The sequence below is a fragment of the Eretmochelys imbricata genome, chromosome 4 (assembly GCF_965152235.1).
Source record: "Eretmochelys imbricata isolate rEreImb1 chromosome 4, rEreImb1.hap1, whole genome shotgun sequence".
Taxonomy (NCBI): domain Eukaryota; kingdom Metazoa; phylum Chordata; order Testudines; family Cheloniidae; genus Eretmochelys; species Eretmochelys imbricata.
Window position 1 is genome coordinate 62,690,136 of NC_135575.1, and position 21,623 is coordinate 62,711,758.

The following is a 21,623-nucleotide window of genomic DNA, read 5'->3' on the forward strand; positions in this document are numbered from 1 at the left end:
CAAAGCAAAATAGTGGAATAGCTGATATGGGACTTGGTTGATAAAGAATTAAAAGGATACTAATATAATTAATGCCAATCAGCAAAGGTTTATGGAAAATAAATCTTGTCAAACTAATTTGGTATTTTTTGATGTGATTATAAGTTTGGCTGATTAAGGTGGTAATGTTGATGTTATATATTTAGACTTCTGTAGGGTATTTAAGTTGGTACCACATGACTAGAATGATACAAAATTAACATTATACATATTAAATGGATTAAAACTTTTGCCTAAACCTCAGTGTGAGCAGATTAGGCACATGGTTGGGCCAGTAACGAAACTATGTGTACTGTAACTATTGGCTGTCCTATTGTGATACTAGGGCTATGAATATACTTGATGGTATCTTCTTATGTTGGCATTAGTGGGGTTTATAAAGTTCTATATAACCCTTGTTAGCAGAAGGTCAGTGATTGCATTGGCTACTTGGATCACAGCAGTCCCCACGGTAGATTTGCTCACTCCGAATTGATTCTCGACTGACTGGTAGCAGTCAGGTGTTGCAAGCTTCCACAGGGCTATCGCCACTGGCTTCTCAATTGTCAGGGCAGCTCTCATCTTGGTATTCCTGCGCTTCAGGGCGGGGGAAAGCAACTCACAAAGTTCCATGAAAGTGGCCTTACGCATGCAAAAGTTTCTCAACCACCGGGAATCATCCCATACCCGCAACACCATGCGGTCCCACCAGTCTGTGCTTGTTTGCCAGGCCCAGAATTGACGTTCCACTGTATCAATCTGCCCCACTGCTGCCATGATGTCCCAATTGCCACATCCCCTGCTTTCAGGAACGTCTGTGTCCATGTCCTCCTCACAGTCGTCCTCGTGCTAGCATCTCCGAGCCAGGTTCTGCACATACTGCAGGATAATGCACAAGGTGTTTTCAATGCTCACAACAGCAGCGCAAACTACTAATTCTGTTTAATTAATGGAATTTCACGCTTTCACTTTTAGTAGCTGTTGATATGTAACCAGTATTAGAATCATAGAATATCAGGGTTGGAAGGGACCTCAGGAGGTCATCTAGTCCAACCCCCTGCTCAAAAGCAGGACCCATCCCCAATTAAACCATCCCAGCCAGGGCTTTGTCAAGCCTGACCGTAAAAACTTCTAAGGAAGGAGATTCCACCACCTCCCTAGGCAACGCATTCCAGTGTTTTACCACCCTCCTAGTGAAAAAGTTTTTCCTAATATCCAACCTAAACCTCCCTCACTGCAACTTGAGACCATTACTCCTTGTTCTGTCCTCTTCCACCACTGAGAATAGTCTAGAACCATCCTCTCTGGAACCACCTCTCAGGTAGTTGAAAGCAGCTATCAAATCCCCCCTCATTCTTCTCTTCTGCAGACTAAACAATCCCAGTTCCTTCATAAGTCATGTGTTCCAGACCCCTAATCATTTTTGTTGCCCTTCTCTGGACTCTTTCCAATTTATCCACATCCTTCTTGTAGTGTGGGGCCCAAAACTGGACACAGTACTCCAGATGAGGCCTCACCAATGTCGAATAGAGGGGGACGATCACGTCCCTCGATCTGCTTACTATGCCCCTACTTATACATCCCAAAATGCCATTGGCCTTCTTGGCAACAAAGGCACACTGCTGACTCATATCCAGCTTCTCATCCACTGTCACCCCTAGGTCCTTTTCTGCAGAACTGCTGCTTAGCCATTCGGTCCCTAGTCTGTAGCTGTGCATTGGGTTCTTCTGTCCTAAGTGCAGGACCCTGCACTTATCCTTATTGAACCTCATCAGATTTCTTTTGGCCCAATCCTCCAATTTGTCTAGGTCCCTCTGTATCCTATCCCTGCCCTCCAGTGTATCTACCACTCCTCCCAGTTTAGTATCATCCGCAAATTTGCTGAGAGTGCAATCCACACCATCCTCCAGATCATTTATGAAGATACCTCCAGATCATATATTGACGGTGTGTCTGTGAAGTATAGATTCCCCCACCATCAGTTGATGTAAAATAGAGTTCGAGTGATTTTATAGTAACTTTTTTTTTTAAAAAGCTGGCTTTATGTGAATTATAGAGGGATTACGGGCTAGATTTAAAAAAATAAAAATAAATTAAAAACGTGTGTTACCTTATTTTGTATTATATATCCCATGATTATCTTTTGAAGGAAAAATATCAACCTTTTAGAGAGAGACTCTGAAACTGAATGCAGAATTTTTAACACAATGGCATCTCCCTCTCTTTTTACCTCTTTCGAAGAATTACTGGCCCAAACCTGTGCCTCATCTGCTCATGCTGAAGTTGAGGCAAAAGTCCCCCTGACTTCAATGTGAACTGACTGTGGGGAAACTTATTTTGGGTCAGACTCTGAAACTTGCATTAAATAGTACTTTACTTCATGAGTGAAGTCCCACTGACCACTGAATAAGCAGATTTTAATAATCAGTGGAGTAAGGTGATGTGACTGAGGATGGTAAAATCTGGTCCTGAGTGAGGAACTCCTAGTATTCTAACAAATGTAATGGTACTTTAGGCCTTCGAGGTGGCGTGCAAGTGGGATGCCAGCAACCACTTCCTCCCTGGGGGCAGCTTCACCCAATTTGCTGACTGGAGGTTCATCCCCTGGGCCTGGCTCGTCTGCGTTCCGCTGAAAGGGGCCATGTGCCACGGGAATAGAGACAAACAATACAGGAAGTGTGGCTATGCCAATGAGACGCTCCTCCATGTCCTGTGTAGCTGCAAGCCTCATTCCAGAGCCTGGCAGCTGCGACATAATGCCATGCAACATCACCTAGTCAGAGCCATCCCACCACCCATTGGGAAGATGGCTGTGAACTCCGCCATCCCCGGAACCAACAGCCAACTGTGAGCAGACATCGTCATCACTAATGAGGACCAGAAGAAGATCATGATGGTGGACGTCATAGTGCCCTTTGAAAACAGGACCCCAGCTTTCCATGACGCCCGAGCTCGAAAGGTGGAGAAATACACCCCTCTGGCCTAAACCTTGAGAGCTAAGGGTTACCAGATTCAGACGCACCCGCTGATTGTTGGAGCCCTCGGCACATGTGACCCCAGTAACGAGCATGTTACGAGAATGCGGACTCGGTCAATGCTACGCTCAGCTGATGCAGCAACTCATGGTTTTGGACGCTATCAGGTGGTCAAGGGACATCTACATAGAACACATCACCAGACGTCGGCAATACCAGGAGGGATGAGCTGGAGTGCCGATGAGAAGCGTCGTCGGGAAAGTAACTGAAATACTTTCCTCATGGATTGTACTTTCTAAATGGACAACCTATCCTAAATTCTCAATTACTGAGGGACAATCTTCACTCATTGCTATATTTGCTTTCCACAACCAACTCTCTGTATAAGTACCTGAATACTTGGATGCGAATATCTAAACTGTATTCTTAAATTTATTCACCTAAATTTGGGTTATTGCTGATTATGCACTTTATGTATTTTATGACTTTAAAGACGAACTTTGTATTGTGTGGATAATCTAAGCACTATACCAAGATGTACAGACACTCTTTTCTTAACATGTGTATTATATAATTTTTTAACATTAGCTTTAATAAAATTTTTAAATCTGTTTTTATTTGGAAGCTCACAGGACAAAGGTCCCCTCTTTGGAATGAGTGGCACATGAAAAGTTCACACAGGAGAACTTAAGGCCACTCACTTGTCTGATCTGTGAATAAAGCATCCTCCAATTTCAGTAAAGCTAAATTTCAAAACTTGGTTTGAAGCAGAGATACTTATTTTAAGAAAAAAAAGGCTCCTGCGTTCTGCGTACATTCTTAATAGGACAGCTAATTGTTACAGTACATATGGTTCCTTTACAGTCTGTACCCTGTACTTAGAATTAGAGGTGACTTTAGAAGTGACTTGATTGACTGAACATTACTTCTAGTTTATGAAATCAACATAGAGTAACAAATGCAGCTGTGAAAGGCTGCTGTCAAATTGCTAGATTTAGTCTCTGTGTGTGTTCCACTCTGGGATTTCTAGTACGCTTATAATACGTAAATGTATACCTTGGACTTATTGTGCATTCAGCTTCCAGAATAATGACTTGAATTATTTTTGTGCTCTCTTTAGAGAGTGATTGGATATAGAGTATAATTTATATCAGTCCCTTTTGAGTAACACATACAGTGTCTGGGATTGTCTGTGTTTTGTCCCTGAAACTTTCTGACAGTATGTGTCCTAGCTGGTTAGAAACCGCAATCACTGAAAAGCCTTTTAGGTAAAAGTTGTCAAAAGAAGACTTCCTTTTTTTAATGATAATGTTCTTTAGCATTCTTTCTGCTGTCCACTGACCTGGTAACTATTAATCCCCACTTGTTCTCTTATTTCCCAGTTCAGCAAATTCTAAATTGTGCACTAAGAAAAACAGTGACAAAAGTTTCTGGGGAATTGCACATGTTAAAAACTTGCACTGTTTTGTCAGATGTGTCTGATGGATTTTTGATTGCTGTTTCAGCTCTTACTGTAAGATTGCTTGCAGTTGTGAAGCGAGGATAAGGAATGAGGCATTTCTGCTTGTTCTCATTTTTGTTCAGGTTGATTTGACATACTTGATATCTGAGTAAACAGCCATCTGTCCCTGAAGTCTTGCCAATTACACCAACTCTGAAAGCAGTCAGAGAAACTTAATTCTTCCACTTAATCATGTGCAAGTCCTCATTCTATCTTTTGTCAAATCCATCTTTTTGTCTAATTAAAAAAACCTTGGTCTGGATTTCTTATTTTCTGTTTCCCAACTGTAGAGTTTACAACTGGCATTATAGCTAGATAACAAAATAAAAAAAATAAAATTATTTTCTCTGAAGAAACATTTAATGATTTACGTGTTAGAATTAATCCCAGATTAAAATTACAGTATTAAAACTGCTTCCTTTCAAGTATTGTAATTCAGTTAATAGTGTGAGGGTTGTTGTATCTATGGCAAGGAGAGGTAGGTCAAAAATTTCAAAAACGGATACTTAATATTAGACTCCTAAGTCATCGTTAGGTGTCTAAATAAGGGGCCTCATTTTCAGTAGTACTAATTATGTTGACTTCAAGAGGAGTTCATGGCTGCTCAGTGCTACTGAAATTCAGGCCGCTTTGGAGCCTAACTTTTTTAGGCACCCAGTTTTATGGTCTGGACAGTTCTCCATCATATGTTTGTAAAAGGAGTCAAGTATTTTTCCAATCACGATTCCCTGCAAAAATATCTTCCTTTATTCAGCTAGCATGAATATTTCTTCATTCATTATTTTCCAAGTTGTTAATTCCAGTTCTGCTAACTAGTGCTAGTAATTACTTTTGTTTTTTATTTTTTTTTTATTTTTTTTTAAACCTGGTACTGTTTAAGTCAAAGCTTCTTCAAACTTGTTACCTGGTATTTCACTTTTTACTAACAACAGCTAAATTCTTAGTGAATTTGGCACTGCAGTATATAACGCAAGGATTGCTGCTGATGGAAAAGTGCATACTTCCAACTCCTAATTAATGTATGAGGAAAGTAGTAGGTGTTCAGATATAAAATACAGCTCTTTAGTCAATCGTCCTATATTTTTCAAAGGGTATGATATTTGCTTTCCTAGGAACTAGTATTAAGAACAGAGAACAAAATGAAACTGACTAAAAGCATCATATTGCAAAAAATATTTAATGGGGAACTGCTGAAAACAACTATTACTTTCCAACTTGACCCATTCCGCTTGTTTCATGCTGGCTTTATTTTAAATGCCTAACGTAAAACATCACAGAACAAAATAGGTGTTTTAAATATGATTGATTATCCTTAAATTGTCCAAAGCATTCACTTTTTTTATCATTGAGAAACATGCTTGTAAACATGCCTGTAAATTGTTCAATTATAAAAATCCTTTGCAGTTCAATAGTAACAAATCTCACTGGTGTTGGGGAAGAAATATATTGTGTGCAGTTTTAAAAATAAGGTTCAGGAGAAATTGTTCTGTGTACTACTCTTCCACTATGAGCAGTGTAAGAAAACTTTAGTATGAAATTTTTGCTAAAGTTGGATTGATTATTTTTCTCCAGATTTTTAAATTAACATTCAGCTGAGCTAATCTCTCTCTTTATGGTACAATTACATATATGCAAAAAGAAGAGAGCTTTTGTACTAAGTGCGCTCTCTCTCTCTCTCTCTTCTCCCATCCCCCAAAAGAAGAGGCTTCCCTCAGGAGTCTAGAAATGTAGTGGGACTGGTTTCTTGCTTCTTACTCTTGCTGTTCTCCATTTTTCCATTCTACTTGTCATCCCTCTTACTTTTTTTTCCCTTCTATGGAAGCCTATTATGCATATTCCATTGTCTGAAGTCAAGATTCTTCTTATAGCTCTGCCTTCATCTTCTCTTATACTTCCTGTGCTTCACTATTTTGATTGCTTTCTTTGACTCCTTCACTAGGTGCAGATTCTATCCCTTCTTTCATGCTGTTCAGCAGGCTTGGAATAACTGCCCAATTAATGTATTTCAAGTTTCTCCTTTTCCTTACAATGTCAGAAACTTCTTTAAAAACCTATTTTTTTGACATTATGTGGTATATAATAAACATGTCCCATTCTTTCTGTCCTTCCCTGAAACTGTTTTTTCTGTATCCAGTGTGTCATTGTGGGATCTGTTCCTACTTGGATTCAGTTTAGTTATTGTGCAGTGTTTATGTACCTAAGTGGCACTTTGTGAATGATGATAATGCCTTTGGTATCGGTGATCTCTGGAGAGCAGAGCAAAACAGCTGTCTGGTACACTTTTTATCTGCTTCTGTTGTGAGTTTCCTGGCAGTGTAATTAGCTAGCAAACATATATCTTAAATATCTGTACCCTGCTTTAATCAGCAAGTGTGTGATTGGAACTATATATGTATAAGATAAATAATTGTATCAACAGACCTTTGAGTCTGCAGTTCAATATAACTCTAGTAGTACAGCAGAAACCAATTCAGTACAGTGACTTGGCCTACAGACTGATCTACTTTATAAATAGCTTTAGTTAGTAATAGTTGGAGAGTACTATTTTTGTAGTGTTGTATACACTTTGTTTTAGTGCAAGGATTATGATTTTTAACTTGTCTATTTTTAATGTTTTATTAGATGAATTTCACTAGATTCCACTCTGTTCTGTATATCTGTATTTTGTTAGACTGCTTTCTACCTTCAGCTGATGAGTTACTCTTCCATATAATTGCTGATCAAAACAAAATATAGCGTAATAAATGCTGTAAAATTACCCTCTTCTTCGTACCTTCTGAGATCCAGTTTATCTAATCTCTTCAGTGATGAAGAAGGTTTCTATAATATAGACAGGAGCATATAATTTTTTTATACATGCAGTTTTTTTATACAAAACAGTCTGTTTTTTGTTCAAACTAAAAAGCACACCAGTGCTAACCTCTGGACTGAGACAAAGCATGGAGAATTTAAACCCAGAAGGAATTAATTTGATTAAATTATGAGTGTCTGAAAAAGGGACATTGGAATGGTTGTTGGAACTCGGTAACTATCGTGTGCACTATCTCCACCTGCTATGGTAATTATGTTGTCTTACCATCTTTGGTTAGGTTTCTTGACTCAAAGAAAACCAACTATGATGATGATTCTTTTAAAGACCAAAATGATACCAGTGTAACAGCTGAAAAATGCTCTTGGTGGTTGGCATATGGGACCTTTGGTTTGATTTCTGTCCAGTATACACACTGGAGTCTATGTTTGCATGACTTATGGCAGATTTATAGCTGTTTTTAATGTGATAGAAAGGCAGGTTACGTGGTTGGAGGGATATTAGTGGTTAGAGAGGTTGAGAATTTGGGATCTAGAAGGAAGATATCCAAGAAAAATTTTCACTGTTGTTTTGAAAAATAAGAGATCAGCACTTTAAGATAATGCATGTATTGGGACAGATTTCAGGAAGGTTTCAGTCTTTGACTGCACCGCAAGGAAGAGCAAGGGGTGTGAAACTGTGAAAACTACTGTTCTTATGCAGGGGGCATGTATAAATGTTCCTCTTCAAAGCATACATATATCAGTGAATTGACTCAATAGAATCCTAGCAATGACCTTTATACAATGTATTGTAAATCTTCACTGTCCATTTATTTTTGCATCCTTTTATTACAAACGGAACTGGAAGGTAGACAATAGTACTTCTTCCAAAGTGCTGAACAAACATGATATAATTGGTCACCCCAACACTCCCTGCAAGGCAGGGATTAACGTTCCTTTATCAAACTTTTATTTGAATTATTGAGATGCCTAAGGGGTTAGCCCAGTGGCCAGCCACAGTAATGAGGATATTTCTGTGGTTCTTCCCCCCCCTCCCCAAATGTGTCCTAACTTGGGTTAAAATAGGCATGGCAACTCATGTCATCAGTTCGAGTTCAACCCTAGGTTTTCCAAAAGGCTTTACCTCAAGCTGCCAACCTGAGTTAAAGACTGAGTTGCTGTATCATTGCTTCTATTTTTAATCCAAGTTACCTAACCTCAAGTTAAGAATACATCTTTTTTTGCAGGGTATATATACCCTGAGTGTGCTGATAGTACACAGTAGATTCCACTGTGGTCTGAACAACTGTATAACTCAGGCTATAGAACTTCATCAAAATAATTTGAACTAGAGCATATTTTTGAGAATATTGGTTTAAAAATTGCCAGTGATGGGGAATCACTTAGTAAATTGTTCCAGTTGTTCATTACCCTCACTGGTAAAAATTTTACATCTTTTTTTCCATCTGAATGTGTTTATCTTCCATTTCCAGCCATTGGGTCTTGTTATATCTTTGTCTGCTAGACTGAAGAGCCCATTATTAAATATTTGTTACTCTTGGAGATACTGATAGACTCTGTTCAAGTCACCCCATAACTGTCTCTGGGTTAAATGAAACAGATTAAGCTCCTTGAAGATCACTCTTGTGGCTCTTCTCTGAACCCTCGTCAGTTTATCAATGTCTTTCTTGAATTGTGGACACCAGAACCAGACACAGTATTCCGGCAGCGGTTGCACCAGTGCCAAATACAGAGGTAAAATAACCTCCCGGCTCCTATTTACTACTCCCCTGTTTATGCATTAGCCCTTTTGGTCACAGTGGTTGCACTGGAACAACGTGTTCAACTGATTACCACCCTGACCCCCCAAGTCCTTTTCAGAATCTCTGCTTCCCAAGATAGAGTCCCTTATCCTGTAAGTATGGCCTACGTTCTTTGTTCCTAGATGTATGACTTTTTATATTTGGCTTTATTGAAACACAAAGTGTTTGCTTGTACCAAATTTACCAGGTGATCCAGATTGCTCTCTATCAGTGACCTGTCCTCTTAATTATTTGCCACTCCTCCAACTTTTTGTCATCTGCAAATATTATCGATTGATTTCATTTTTTCCCCAGATTATTGATAAAAATATTAAGTAGCAAAGGGCTAAGAACTGATCCCTGTGGGACCCCACTAGAAACATGTTCTCTGATGATGATTCCTCACTGTCAAATAGCCAAATTTTAATTAAAAAACCTCCTCCTTATTGTCTTTACTGCTGGTGGCCATAGATTTCTCCCTGTATCCTTATGCTTCCCTTACCAATTTCTTACAATTCCTAGCTTCTGATTTATTTCATTACTATCAACTTCCCCTTTCTTATAGTTGTTGTTGCTTTCATTGCACCTCTAAGACAGGCTGTTTTTTTAACCAGTGAGGCCTCCTTTCTCACTTGAGGCTTTTTGGACATTTAGTAAAATGTTCTTAAATAATTCCCAATTATAATTCATATTTTTCTGTTTAAATTCTTCTATCTGATTTGGCTCATAATTGTTTTCAGCTTTGAGAAATTGGCAGTTTTATAGCAGTGTGTGGGGGTGTGTGTGTGTGCGCTGTGTAGTTGTAGCTGTGTTGGTCCCAGGATATAAGAGAGATGATGTGGGTGAGGTAATACCTTTTTATTTGACCAGCTTCTGTTGGTGAGAGAGACAAGCTTTCGAGCCACACAGAGCTCTTCTCCAGAGTGTAAGTACTTATTTGGACTTCATACTGTTCACACATAACAAATGTGATCAAGTCATGATCGCTTGTACCTAACCAACCACCAAATTTTAGTTTGAGGTCTTCTGTAGAATTCTCCCATGTTGTATTCAGCACTTCTTAAGTTGGAAAATTGTCATCTGTAATATCTAGAAATTCTGAGGACATTTTAGTACTGGCAGCATGAGCCCTCCAGCATATGTGACTCAGACTGAAGTCCCCCACTGTGATCATGCATTCTTTTTTCATAAACAGTATAGATAAGTGCTCAAGGGGCCGGTCATCCTGTTCCCTGGTGTGATTTGGTGGACTTGGCAGACACCACCAAGTACCCCATCATGTGCTTTCGCTATTAGGACATTGATCCATAAGCACTGAAAATAATTTTCTTTCAAGTCTTCACTGAGCTTGTGGTTATTTTCACTGACAGCAATGAGGGAGTAGTTGGACTTAATTCACCCAAATGTGCCTTACTTGTTACTGTAACTTCTATATAAATTGATCACTGTTAATGGGGGAGGGGGAAACTTCCACTCTTTCAGAGCATGTTTACAGTTGCTCAGTATATTGGTAAATCTTGTCCAGAATAGGAGGTAATATTTGAAAGTGGATGCTATATAAATGAGTAGTTGTGCAGTTTCCCACACGCATACATGCAGACTGCTCCAGCCGTAGCATCATCCATGCAATTTAGCAGAACAGGGGAGCAGGATTTTGGGGACCACAACTTTGCACTCCATGAGCTTACTACAAACCAGGTGGTTGGGGCAGTGCCCAGGACTTGGCAGACTTTGGGAAGGGTCAGAAACAGTAGGTGGATCTGTCACAATATGCACACATTAGTCATTGCTCGCATGGAGTAGGGATGCAGTGGTGGGAGAGGTAACAGCAGCATTATGTTATGTTTCTGTATCATGTAGCCTCTTATACCAAGGTTTGCTTCTTGGGTTTGCTATGAAACAGGGCTGTTACTGGTGATGGAATGAGGTAGCAAAATTATGTGCCATGAAGGGGAAAACTCAATATATGACACCCGGTCTATGAATACGTTTATAAAATCAAACCTTTAAATAGCTAATAAAATATGTTGATTGGATTCTGTTTTTCCTTCCTCAGTTGGCTGAAAGTAGCCAGAAGAAAGAGAGGTTACAGCAAAGCATTGAGAAATCAAAAATCGGACGCCAAGAGACTGTAAGTTTTTGTCCATTTTTTCATTAAAGAATCTTGCTGTGAGGATGTACAATCTGTAGATGTTAATATGTTACAGTTTTATATAAAATCGTTGAAAATCTTAATAGAATGGCTAAATATTGGAAGAGAGGATGAGGGAGGGGGAAAATATCAGTCTTGCTAGACAGCCCTTTCCTTCATTGCTGATTCACAGCTGATTTTTGATCTGTGGTGAGTACCAGGTTGGGTGTTTCACAGGGTAGGAAATTTGGTGATTTGCTTCAGAGCTGCTCTTCATAAACCTGGATCAGATTGAAAACCAAACAAACAAACCCCCAAACTAACCTAATCATAGCTATGTGCTGAAATGCCCAGAGGCTGCTGAATAGCCAAATAAACCTAGTTATCTGTGAATTTAGGTGGTTGTTTAAAATTTTGCATCTTGATTTTAATTTGGCTAAATTTAACAAAGATCCTTTCTATGTTGAAACTGTTGAAGGAACACTGTCAAACTAAACTTAAAACATGCCACTTCATAGGCATGTTAGGTGGAAATGTGTTTCATACAGTATCCTAGCTAAACTGAGCATTGGGACAGATAAATCTAGATTCTTACTGATCAGTAGTATATTTGAAGTAGATGATGTTACATTATTTTTCGGCGGAACAGTATAGATCTGAAATATTTGAATTAGTTTTTGTACTTGGGAGGTTGCTGCTGCCTCAAAATGATGTGAAACAAAGGTAAGGTTTTTGTTATGGAAACAATAATTCCATTAAAAAAACTGTTGAGAATGTTAGTATTGCACAATCAAGTATCTGGGTATCAGAAAATGTGAAAGTTAAGGATTAATCTTGAATTACATGACCACATACTAGTTCTCAAATAACATAATACAATTTTTCTACAGCCTACAATACATGTGTATAACTTTGTAATAGATTTTTGTTACTCTCACTAAGTGGTCTACTGTATGGTAGCTTTGGTGATAAAATTATAATGTAAAGTCTCTTCTTGAAAATGGGCTATATTTTAAATTTTATTATTCATTCAGTACTCTGAGTAATCAATTACTGTAGGAAGAAAGAGACTCTCTCAGAGATGCTATATCCACGTTAAAGCAGTGGTTCTCAAACTTTTGTACTGGTGAGCCCTTTCACATAGCAAGCCTCCGAGTGCAAAGCCCCTTTTCAATTAAACACTTATTTATATATTTAACACTATTATAAATGCTGGAGGTAAAGCAGAGTTTGGGGTGGTGGCTGACAGCTTGCGACCGCCCATGTAATAACCTCGTGATCCCCTGAGGGGTTCCAACCCGAGTTTGAGAACCCCTGTGTTAAAGTGTTTAGAATGGAAGAGTGTGGCTCTTCTAATATTATGTGTTTTGATTTTAACATTAAGCTAGAATTCTCTTTCTCATTTACACTATTCTCAACTATCATAATAAAGTTCAAGTTCAATTAACAGAGTACTGCATTTAATTGATTCACTATATTTATATTTCTGCCTCACAAGTTAATCTAAACTGGAAACTGGGTGTTTCATTGTTGGTATACTTGCGCTGGCATATTTTTAATTGCTAAATAGTTATCAAGATTACACATAATAGTGTGTTTACAGTACAGTAAGGGCACAGTGGAAGCAGTCAGGTACACTAAAGAAACAATTGCTAGTTATTGATTATGAATGATCATAATGTGTATAGGTGGTGAGGGTCTGAAATGTGGTCCCAATCCTTATTTACCCGTGTGTATAACTAGGAACAAACAACAGGTTGGTTACTTAGAATAATTTTGATTTGTTTAACCACTTTGCCTTGATCTTGCCTTCATTATGCACTGAAGACCCACTTTGACACAGGGCATTTTGAATGTGCATGAAGTGCAGGATTGGTTTGCCTACCTTAAAATACTAGGAAATGGAACACCTGGCAGTTTATCATATTTTTTTGGAGAGTAAAATAATATTTGCATTTGGCATAAATGTGTAGTAGTAGTAGTATAATCACTGCCTATTTAATTTTCTTTATTGTTGGTTTCTCCCAAAATGCTCTGAACCCAGGCAGAACGTGCTGCCCTAATAAAGGAACTTGCTGTTCTCCGGCAGAAAAAAGAGCACCTAAAAGCAGAAATAGACAAATACAAAGAATGTGATCCAGATGTTGTTGAAGAAATCCGTAAGTTGTATGTTGTATAGCTTTAATGTGTTAAAATTTCGCAGAAAGAACCAAACACAGAAGGAAAAATGGAGCTTTTCAACAGCTCATAACTCGCACACAGCTGAATGGATTTTCAGTGGGCACAAAAGACAGACTTCCTCTGCCAAATATCAAGTTCCTGCTGCAAACCAAAGAGTTGTAAAAGCTCTAAAAATTCTTCTGACATTTTATTTTATAATCAAGAGTGTTAAGTAACCTAAATAGAGGTTGCTACTGCTTCTAGTCTATTTTATTTATAACCCATTACTGATAAAGGGACTGGGACATGGGCAGTCAGGTCTGGTAGTCAGAGCACGAGTTGGGAGCAAGGAAACAGATTGTGAGTGTGTCAGAGCCAGAGGTCAGAGTCAGGAATCGGAGCCAAAGTTCAGAACTGAGTCACCAAGAGTCAGAGAAGGCAGGAGAAGGGCTGTGTCCAAGGCTGGGACAGGGCAGAGCATGAACAAGGCAGGAGAAGGAGCTAGCGCAGCTGCGGGCAAATGCTTTGAGTAGCCAGGGCCCTGCTGCTTGGCTTAAGAGCAGGTCTGTCAATTCCCTCAGCCATCTGGGTGGTTGGGCTATGAGGAGGCTCAATTGGGGCCTACTCATTAGACTGACTGGGGATTATGCTAGAAGGGAAGCAGGCTAGCCGTGATCCTTTACTCCTGACACACGCCTGAAATCAAAGAGAGCTGAGGGTGCTCAGGGCATCTCAAGAACTGCTCAGCTCCTTGAAATAGTGGCTCCAAGTGAGTTTGTGCATCAAATCTCATCTCTTTCCTCCTACTATTTACTGTGAAGACAATAAAGTCTAAAAACGGGGTTGGAGGGAATTGTTTACGGTGTGAAGCACTAGATACGCACACACAAAAGCAACTATAGCCATTTCCTGTCCATCAAGATTTCATATTCTTAAATCTTTTGATTTAAGGAAAATTTAATGTCAAACTATATTAATACAACATTTATAGTTGGTAACTGAAACAAAATTGAGGATATTTAGTTATGGATCTCACAGCATCTGTATCTTGGTTACTCTGTGTGTGTGCATAGTATAGTTAATCTCAACAATAATTATGTATAGGCTGAACACAAATGTTCACATTTGAGGGCAGGCTTTTAGAGGAAGACCATCAATATTCTTGTTTAATCAGTGCGTTTTCTAGTGTGCCTGAAACGTGTGGCTCGCCTCAGCTTATCACCCAGATCGAGACAGTTTGGACTCAGTAGTAGCAGTGCCAGAGCGAGTCTTAGATACCCTGTGCTGGTGGCTGGACCTTTGCATGGTCTGTGAAGGAGTCCCGTTCAGCACCCCTCAACTGTCCATGACCTTAGTAACCAGGGTGGTTTTGATTTTAAATCAAATTGATTTAAATCATGATTTAAATCACTAGTCAGGAAGACTCGATTTAATCATGGATTTCTACATAAAAGTGCATTCTTGTTGGTTGTTATAACCTTAATACATTTTCTTCACAACTCAAAGATACATGTAGGTTTCATTTTTAGAAGGTACACACTATACATTTTTAAAGTGATTTATTTTGAAAACTTTTCAGATTAGTTTTACAGCTATATCAGAAAATGAATGACTGGTTATTTCATTTACCAAAGGTAATTGAAGCAAATATTTATGAAGTCATTGGGAGATGAACTATCTCCAACTCAACAGGTTGATCATTAATATTTGGAGGATTTTCTTGCCATGCTGTATTAGGAGGAGAACATCACCAGACAGACATCTAAATTGTTTTATTTAACTAAAACAACAATGTTATGTGTTCTGGATTATTTTCTTCAACAGCAAACATATGATATTTTAACAAAACAAGCATATGAATTTTTGAATTTAGTTAAACATTCAGGATTTTTAAAATCAGGTTTGTTTTAGTTAAAATTGTTTTTAACTAAAATAGCTAAATGAAATATTAAAATAAATCAATCAACTGTCAGCCAGGTCAACATGAGAAACTTAAAATATTGGCTTCTGCAGCTAACTCAGTCATCTTCACCTGTTTGTTCATAATCTGGAAAAGAAAAGCAAGCTTTCCTGCTTTCAGGTCCCAAACGATTTCTCAATTTGGAATGAATTAGTCCAAAGAAAGAAAATATTCCTTCTAAACAGGCAAAAGAAGCTACTTCTGTTAAAAGTGAGATTATCACTTCAACAGTGTCTGAATTCCGGTGTTCACTGGTGTGACTTTCTTTAAAGCATCATCAGCAAACATATATTTCTTGAATGGTTCTTATTCCCAAACTGGGTCTCTTTTACAGCCTGCTGCCATTATAGGTTTTCCCTTCTAGTGAGAGAATGGTATGGTAGGTCTCAAATCAATGAAGGCTACACTCAGAAAGACCTCAAGACTTCTGGAATATGCTGCTCAAACAGTTTCACTTTTTTGTTTCTACTGCCTGTCCCTCCCTTCTCACATTTATCTCCAGACTTCTTCTTGTCCAGATCTATTCTGCCCCCAACAATCTGCTATTCATTGAACTTTTTGAAAGTTTGCACTTTTAGAGAAGGGTTTGACTCTGTGTACACATATTTGCAGAGGGATAATAGGGTTGAGGTCTGTTATTTCTCATCTCTATATATTATTTTATTTATTTATTTAAAACATTGTTGCAATTAACAAGCATGTTATCTCTGCATACACAAATCCAATTTAAATAAAAAATAATCTGATTTTTAAATTTTTTTAAAAAAAATCTTTGTTTATTCACCCCGTTAGTAACGGATGCATCAGAACTGGATTGGGGGGCCCACCTAGGAGATCTACAAACTCGGGGCAGGTGATCACATTCTGAGATCCCGCTCCACATCAATATAAAGAGCTCAGAGTGGTGAGACTAGCCTGCCAGACCTTCTGGGCCAGAATACAGGGTCAGTGCATGGCGGTGCTGACCGACAACACTGCAATGTTTTATATAAACAAACCAGGCAGAGCCTGCTCCTCCCTCTCTGTCAGGAGGTTCTCTAGCTGTGGGATTTTTATATAGCCCACTCCATTCACCGGGAGCATCCTATCTCCCTGGAGTATGGAACGAGTTTGCAGAACACCTCAGCAGGTCGTTCCGCAATCATGAGTGGTCCATCCGTCCTGACGTCATACATTCCATCCCCCAAAGGTTGGGGTTTCCCTGGGTAGACCTATTCTCCATTAGGAGCAACAGGAAGTGTCCAACGTTTTGCTCTTTCCAAAAGCACAGTCCGGGCTCTATCTCGGATGCGTATATGCTATCCTGGAGGGACTGTCTAATGTATGCCTTCCCATCGATACCAGTCGTCCACAAGGTACTGCTCAAGATCTGCAGAGACAAGGCGAAGGTAATTCTGTTGGCCCCTGTGTGGCCACGCCAACATTGGTACACCATGCTTCTTGAGCTGTCAGTGGACACCCTGATCACACTGCCGCTGCACCCCGATCTGATCACACAGGATCATGGTCTCCTCCTTCACCCGGACCTTCAGTTCCTCCATCTCATGGCTTGGAAGCTTCATGGTTAAACTCTGTGGCGCTCCAATGCACGGAATGGGTGAGGGAGGTGCTGCTTGGTAGCAGGAAACCTTCCACCAGGGCCACTTACCTAGCTAAGTGGAAAAGGTTCTTGTGCTGGTGTGAGCAGGGTCATGTACCTCTACTTCGGGCATCTATACCATTCATCCTGGAGTATCTACTGCATCTGAAGCAGCAAGGTTTGGCTGGATCATCCATCAGAGTATACCTCGTGGCCATCTCGGTGTTCCACCCTGGAGAGTTGGGGCGCTTGGTAATCACCAACCCTAGGTTGGGCCATTTTGTTAAAGGCATGGAAAGGCTATAACCACAGTCCTGACCACTGGTACCTGCTTGGGATCTCAATCTGGTCCTTGTTCGGCTAATTGGGGCCCTATTTGAACCACTGGCTACATGCTCACTTCTGTATTTCTCTTGGAACGTAGCATTCCTGGTTGCCATCACATCAGCCAGGAGGGTGTCAGAGTTTAAAAGCTTTAACCTTTGACCCACCCCTACAAAGTCTTCCATAAGGACAAAGTACAGCTCAGGCCGCACCCGACCTTCCTGCCCAAGCTGGTATCTCAATTCCACATTGGCCAAAACATTTTTCTTCCACTCTTCTATCCCAAGCCACATGCTAATGCACAAGAGCAGAGGCTTCACTCACTAGATGTGCGGAGAGCACTAGCATTCTACATTTGAGCTCACAAAGCCTTTCAGGAAGTCGAACCAACTTTTTGTAGCGGTGGCAGACCAGATGAAGGGGCTTCTGATCTCCTCACAACGCATTTCTTCCAGGATCACAGTCTGCATCCATACCTGCTACGACCTCACCGAGGTCCAAGCCCCAGATATTACACCCTACTTGACACAAACTCAAGCCTTGTCCGCCGCTTTCCTGGCCCTGGGGTCCGTCCAGGAGATCTGCAGAGTGGCAACCTGGTCCTCAGTGCACACGTTTATCACCCAGCATGCTAGAGAGGACACAGCTTTCGGCAGGGCGATTGTCCAATCAGTGATTCCTTAACTCTGACCCCACCCCCGTAGGAGAGTTTGGGAGTCACCCGATTGGAATCGACGTGAACAAGCACTCGAAGAAGAAAAGACGGTTATTCATCTTCTTGTAACTGTTGTTCTTCGCGATGTGTTGTTCACGTCCATTCCAATACCCACCCTCCTTCCCCTCTGTTGGAATAGCCCGCAAGAAGGCACTGAAGGGGGAGGTCAGTTTGGCAGGGTCATATATTGAGCACCATGAGGGCGCCACTTCAGAGGGCTCCCTAGCCGACCTGATGGGAAATGCTAAGGGAAACAATTCCCAATGACTGTGCATGTGGCGTACGCACACCTGATTGGAATCGACATGAACAACACATCTCGAAGAACAACAGTTACAGGAAGGTGAGTAATTGTAGTTCTAACTCCTCTGGTAGTGAAGACAACTTTCCACTTATGAAAGGAAGCAGTACTATCTTGCTGAGTCTGCTAACAGAATGAAACAGTATTGTGAGAGGTGTGAACTGCACATTATTATTTTGAGGACTAACTCTGAAAGCTGCTGCTGATTTAACTATTTCACTACCGATCCTTTGAGTAGAAGCATCTAGCTGATGTGCTTTAGGCAAGCCATTGCTTTTGGATTAATTTGAAATGTCATTCCATGTAGAAAAGTATTACAAGATTTAAAGATAGAAAAACTTGATTATTCTACCAAGTATTGGATTTATCTTTAACACAAAATTACTATTCCCAGAGGGAAGAAGGTAGTAGGGAATCTCAAGGGGAAAGAATGAATTTAGGGAATGGAGAGGCTTTAAAAATGAGTGAAGTAAGTAAATTGTATGTAACATTCTCCAAAATACAAATGATCTACATAACTATTAAGGTTTTTCATTTTTTTTTTTAAATTGGAAAGTATATTCTCTGAGGGGGTGTGTGTGTGTTTGTGTTTTTGTTTAAAAATACCTTAATGCATAATTTGTGGATATATGTTTTGGAGTGAGGAGCTATATGGCACACTTATTGAAAGTGCAGTTATACTTAGACGAGCGAGTTTGTGCAAATGACTCTAAGCTCAGTCCAAAGCCCACTGAAGTCAATGGGATTTGAACCAGGCCCATAGCAAGATATTATTTTCAAACAACTTCCTGATCAAATGTGCTCATTTTGCTAATAAATAGATGTTTTGTGGTTACCAGCCATGCAATATGCACCTGATATCCAATAGTTCAGTTGTGTTCTTTGTGCCTTGTGCACCGACACCAGTAGTAAAGCATCTGCAGCTGGAATTCAGTTAACAATTCCGTTGAAGAAACATGAGCCATAGTAGAATCCACCCACATTGGTACTGGCTTTACTGGTTAATTGAAGTCTTGTTTTGTGAGTGAAATAAACAGATGTCACTGAACATACATAGGGAACAGACCAATTTGGTAAGCAGGTGTCATTTTTAGGTAATCTAATTTCTGAGTATAATTGCGCATGAATGCACTAGTTTTTAATATTCTAGATCACAAGTAATTGCAGTTTTTGTTGGCACACTCAGTAGAGAAGTCAAGTTTGAATAAATAGAGAAATTCTTCACAGAAATGGAGAACCTTAAACTACTGCTGTCTGATTTTGTGCACATTCAAGCGCTAGAGAACACCTTTCACGTCTGCTCCAGTCAGTCTGCAGTAGAAACTAATGTGACAGCTACTGTGAATCTGAGAGTATAGATGCATACATGGTATTTACACTTCAGACAAATTCAAACAAGTGACTAGTCCTTTCTGAGAACTTGTATCTCTGCCAAGTTTATTTTAAAATGAAGCTGTTTTAGTTAGCTAAGCAAAAAAACAGTTTTAAAAGCTTGAACATATGTTTTCTTCCACACTGATATATCCAATGACTGGCTCAATATATTTTGTTCCAGCTTTAGAGCAGCAAAAAAACCCAAAAAACTTTTTTCTCTTTGTTCTGAGAGAAGGAAGGAGAAATGTAATCCTGTAAGGAATATCTTTACAAAAGTTGTAAGAGCAAGTGAAAACAAGAATGGCTTATAATAGAATGGCTCATTCAGACTTTTAGGTACCGATCTTGCAATTATCTTGTCCATGGAGTTCAACATAGGCACTTCAGAAGATTCAACACAGGATAGGGGTTCACCTTCACGGGTCCAGTTGCAGGATCAGGCCTTTAACTAGCACCTGCAACGCTCTCTGTTTCAACCCTGAATAATTGTACTTGCCTGGTATTTAACTGGTTTTTGGACAGGAAGGGGAAGGATCATTAGTCTTTTTTTGTTTGTTTGTTTTTAAATTTCAGTTATATTTTAAGAGAAAAAATGTTGGAGGGAAGGGATGGAAGAGGAAGATGGGGAGTGAAATTAGTGTAGGTAGGTTAGTGCGTAAGCTGGTAAATCTTCAAACAGTCTTGTGGAGCTGATATAATGGGTAGGTGAACACATGATCAGTTTTGTGATGTGGGCAAATGGCTACAGGTGACTAAATGGGGAGCATCACAATTTGCAATCACTTCTCAGTCACGGAATAAGCAGCAGTTCACTTGGTGATGTCTTAAAAAGATTACATGGAAACATTACAGCATTTACCAGAAAAAACCTAAAGAAATGAGAGCAGATGTTTGAGACTACTTTGAGAGAGAGCCTGGTTGCATCACTTGTACTGTCCCATTCCTTTGTTTATTTGGCTTTCCACTAAACAGCTTACTCAGCTCTTTGATGCAGCTATTGTTGACTGTTGTTTAAAGGTGATCTGAAAAGGAATATTCAAAATATTGGTTTTGTGCCCTTTTTGTTGTTTCATGTGGTATAAAGTAGACCTGGAAATGTGTTTTGGATTTTTAAATTCTTCTTTCTGCTTTTATGTTAAAATATCAGGACTTTTCAAGTCTCCTCTGCCCTGAGAAAATGTCAGCCGTCTCATATATATTGAGAGCTTTGTCATGTCTTCACTAGAGCTAGATGTGCTATAACTGTGGGTTTGTCTAGACTAGGCAAACCCATAATGTGGACACACTGCTGTGCAGCTTATGCAAGTAATGTACTGGGGTAGATTGTACTGATGCAAGCCCTGTCCTACACGTGGTGCAGGTGTACACAGGAGGATTGATGTAATTTCCCCCTCCCTCCTTTGTAGGTCAGCTTTACTGGGATGATCAGGATATTAGATTTGTGACACCCCAAAATGTAGGGATATGGAATAACTTTGAGGCTATGTGGAAGTTTCTCAATATAGTATAACAGAACAAAAGTCTTGATGTTCTCCTTGACTAGTGTCATGGCTGCAAAGTACATGAGGGAGGAGCAGATAACATCAAATGCAGGTAACTTATGAAAATATTGGGGGACAAATACAAATTAGATGCAGTAATTTAATACAAATATTGATAGTCTCTGAGGGCAGTAAGGAATTGCCTATGTCGGGAGATGTAGTTCCTGAGACTTCACAACTGTGGGTATGTCTACACTGCAGTTAGATACCTTGTGACTGGCCTGTGCCAGCTGACTCTGCCTTGCGGGGCTCGGGCTAAGGGGCTGTTTAATTGTGGTGTTCGGACTGGAGCCTGGGCTCTAGGGTCCTGTGAGGTGGGATGGTCTCGGAGCTTGAGCTGCAGCTTAACACTGGATCAGACCCTAAGCTGCTGTGGTCACTTTCTCTTTGTTAGGTGCATTATTTCCTGCTTGTGTTAGCTCTTGTCTACTTGGGCAATAGAAGAGGTGTAT

General features: G+C 39.8%; 1 protein-coding gene across 2 annotated transcripts in view; it reads left to right on the plus strand.

The window, feature by feature from the left end:
* The window catches only part of MND1 (meiotic nuclear divisions 1), a 47,201-nt gene that overhangs the window by 16,689 nt on the left and 8,889 nt on the right, over positions 1 to 21,623 (plus strand). For both annotated transcript variants that reach the window (XM_077815398.1, XM_077815397.1), the window contains exons 5-6: positions 11,143 to 11,217; positions 13,262 to 13,376. In XM_077815398.1, the coding sequence (XP_077671524.1) occupies positions 11,143 to 11,217; positions 13,262 to 13,376 (190 nt within the window). The remainder of the gene's footprint in view (positions 1 to 11,142; positions 11,218 to 13,261; positions 13,377 to 21,623) is intronic.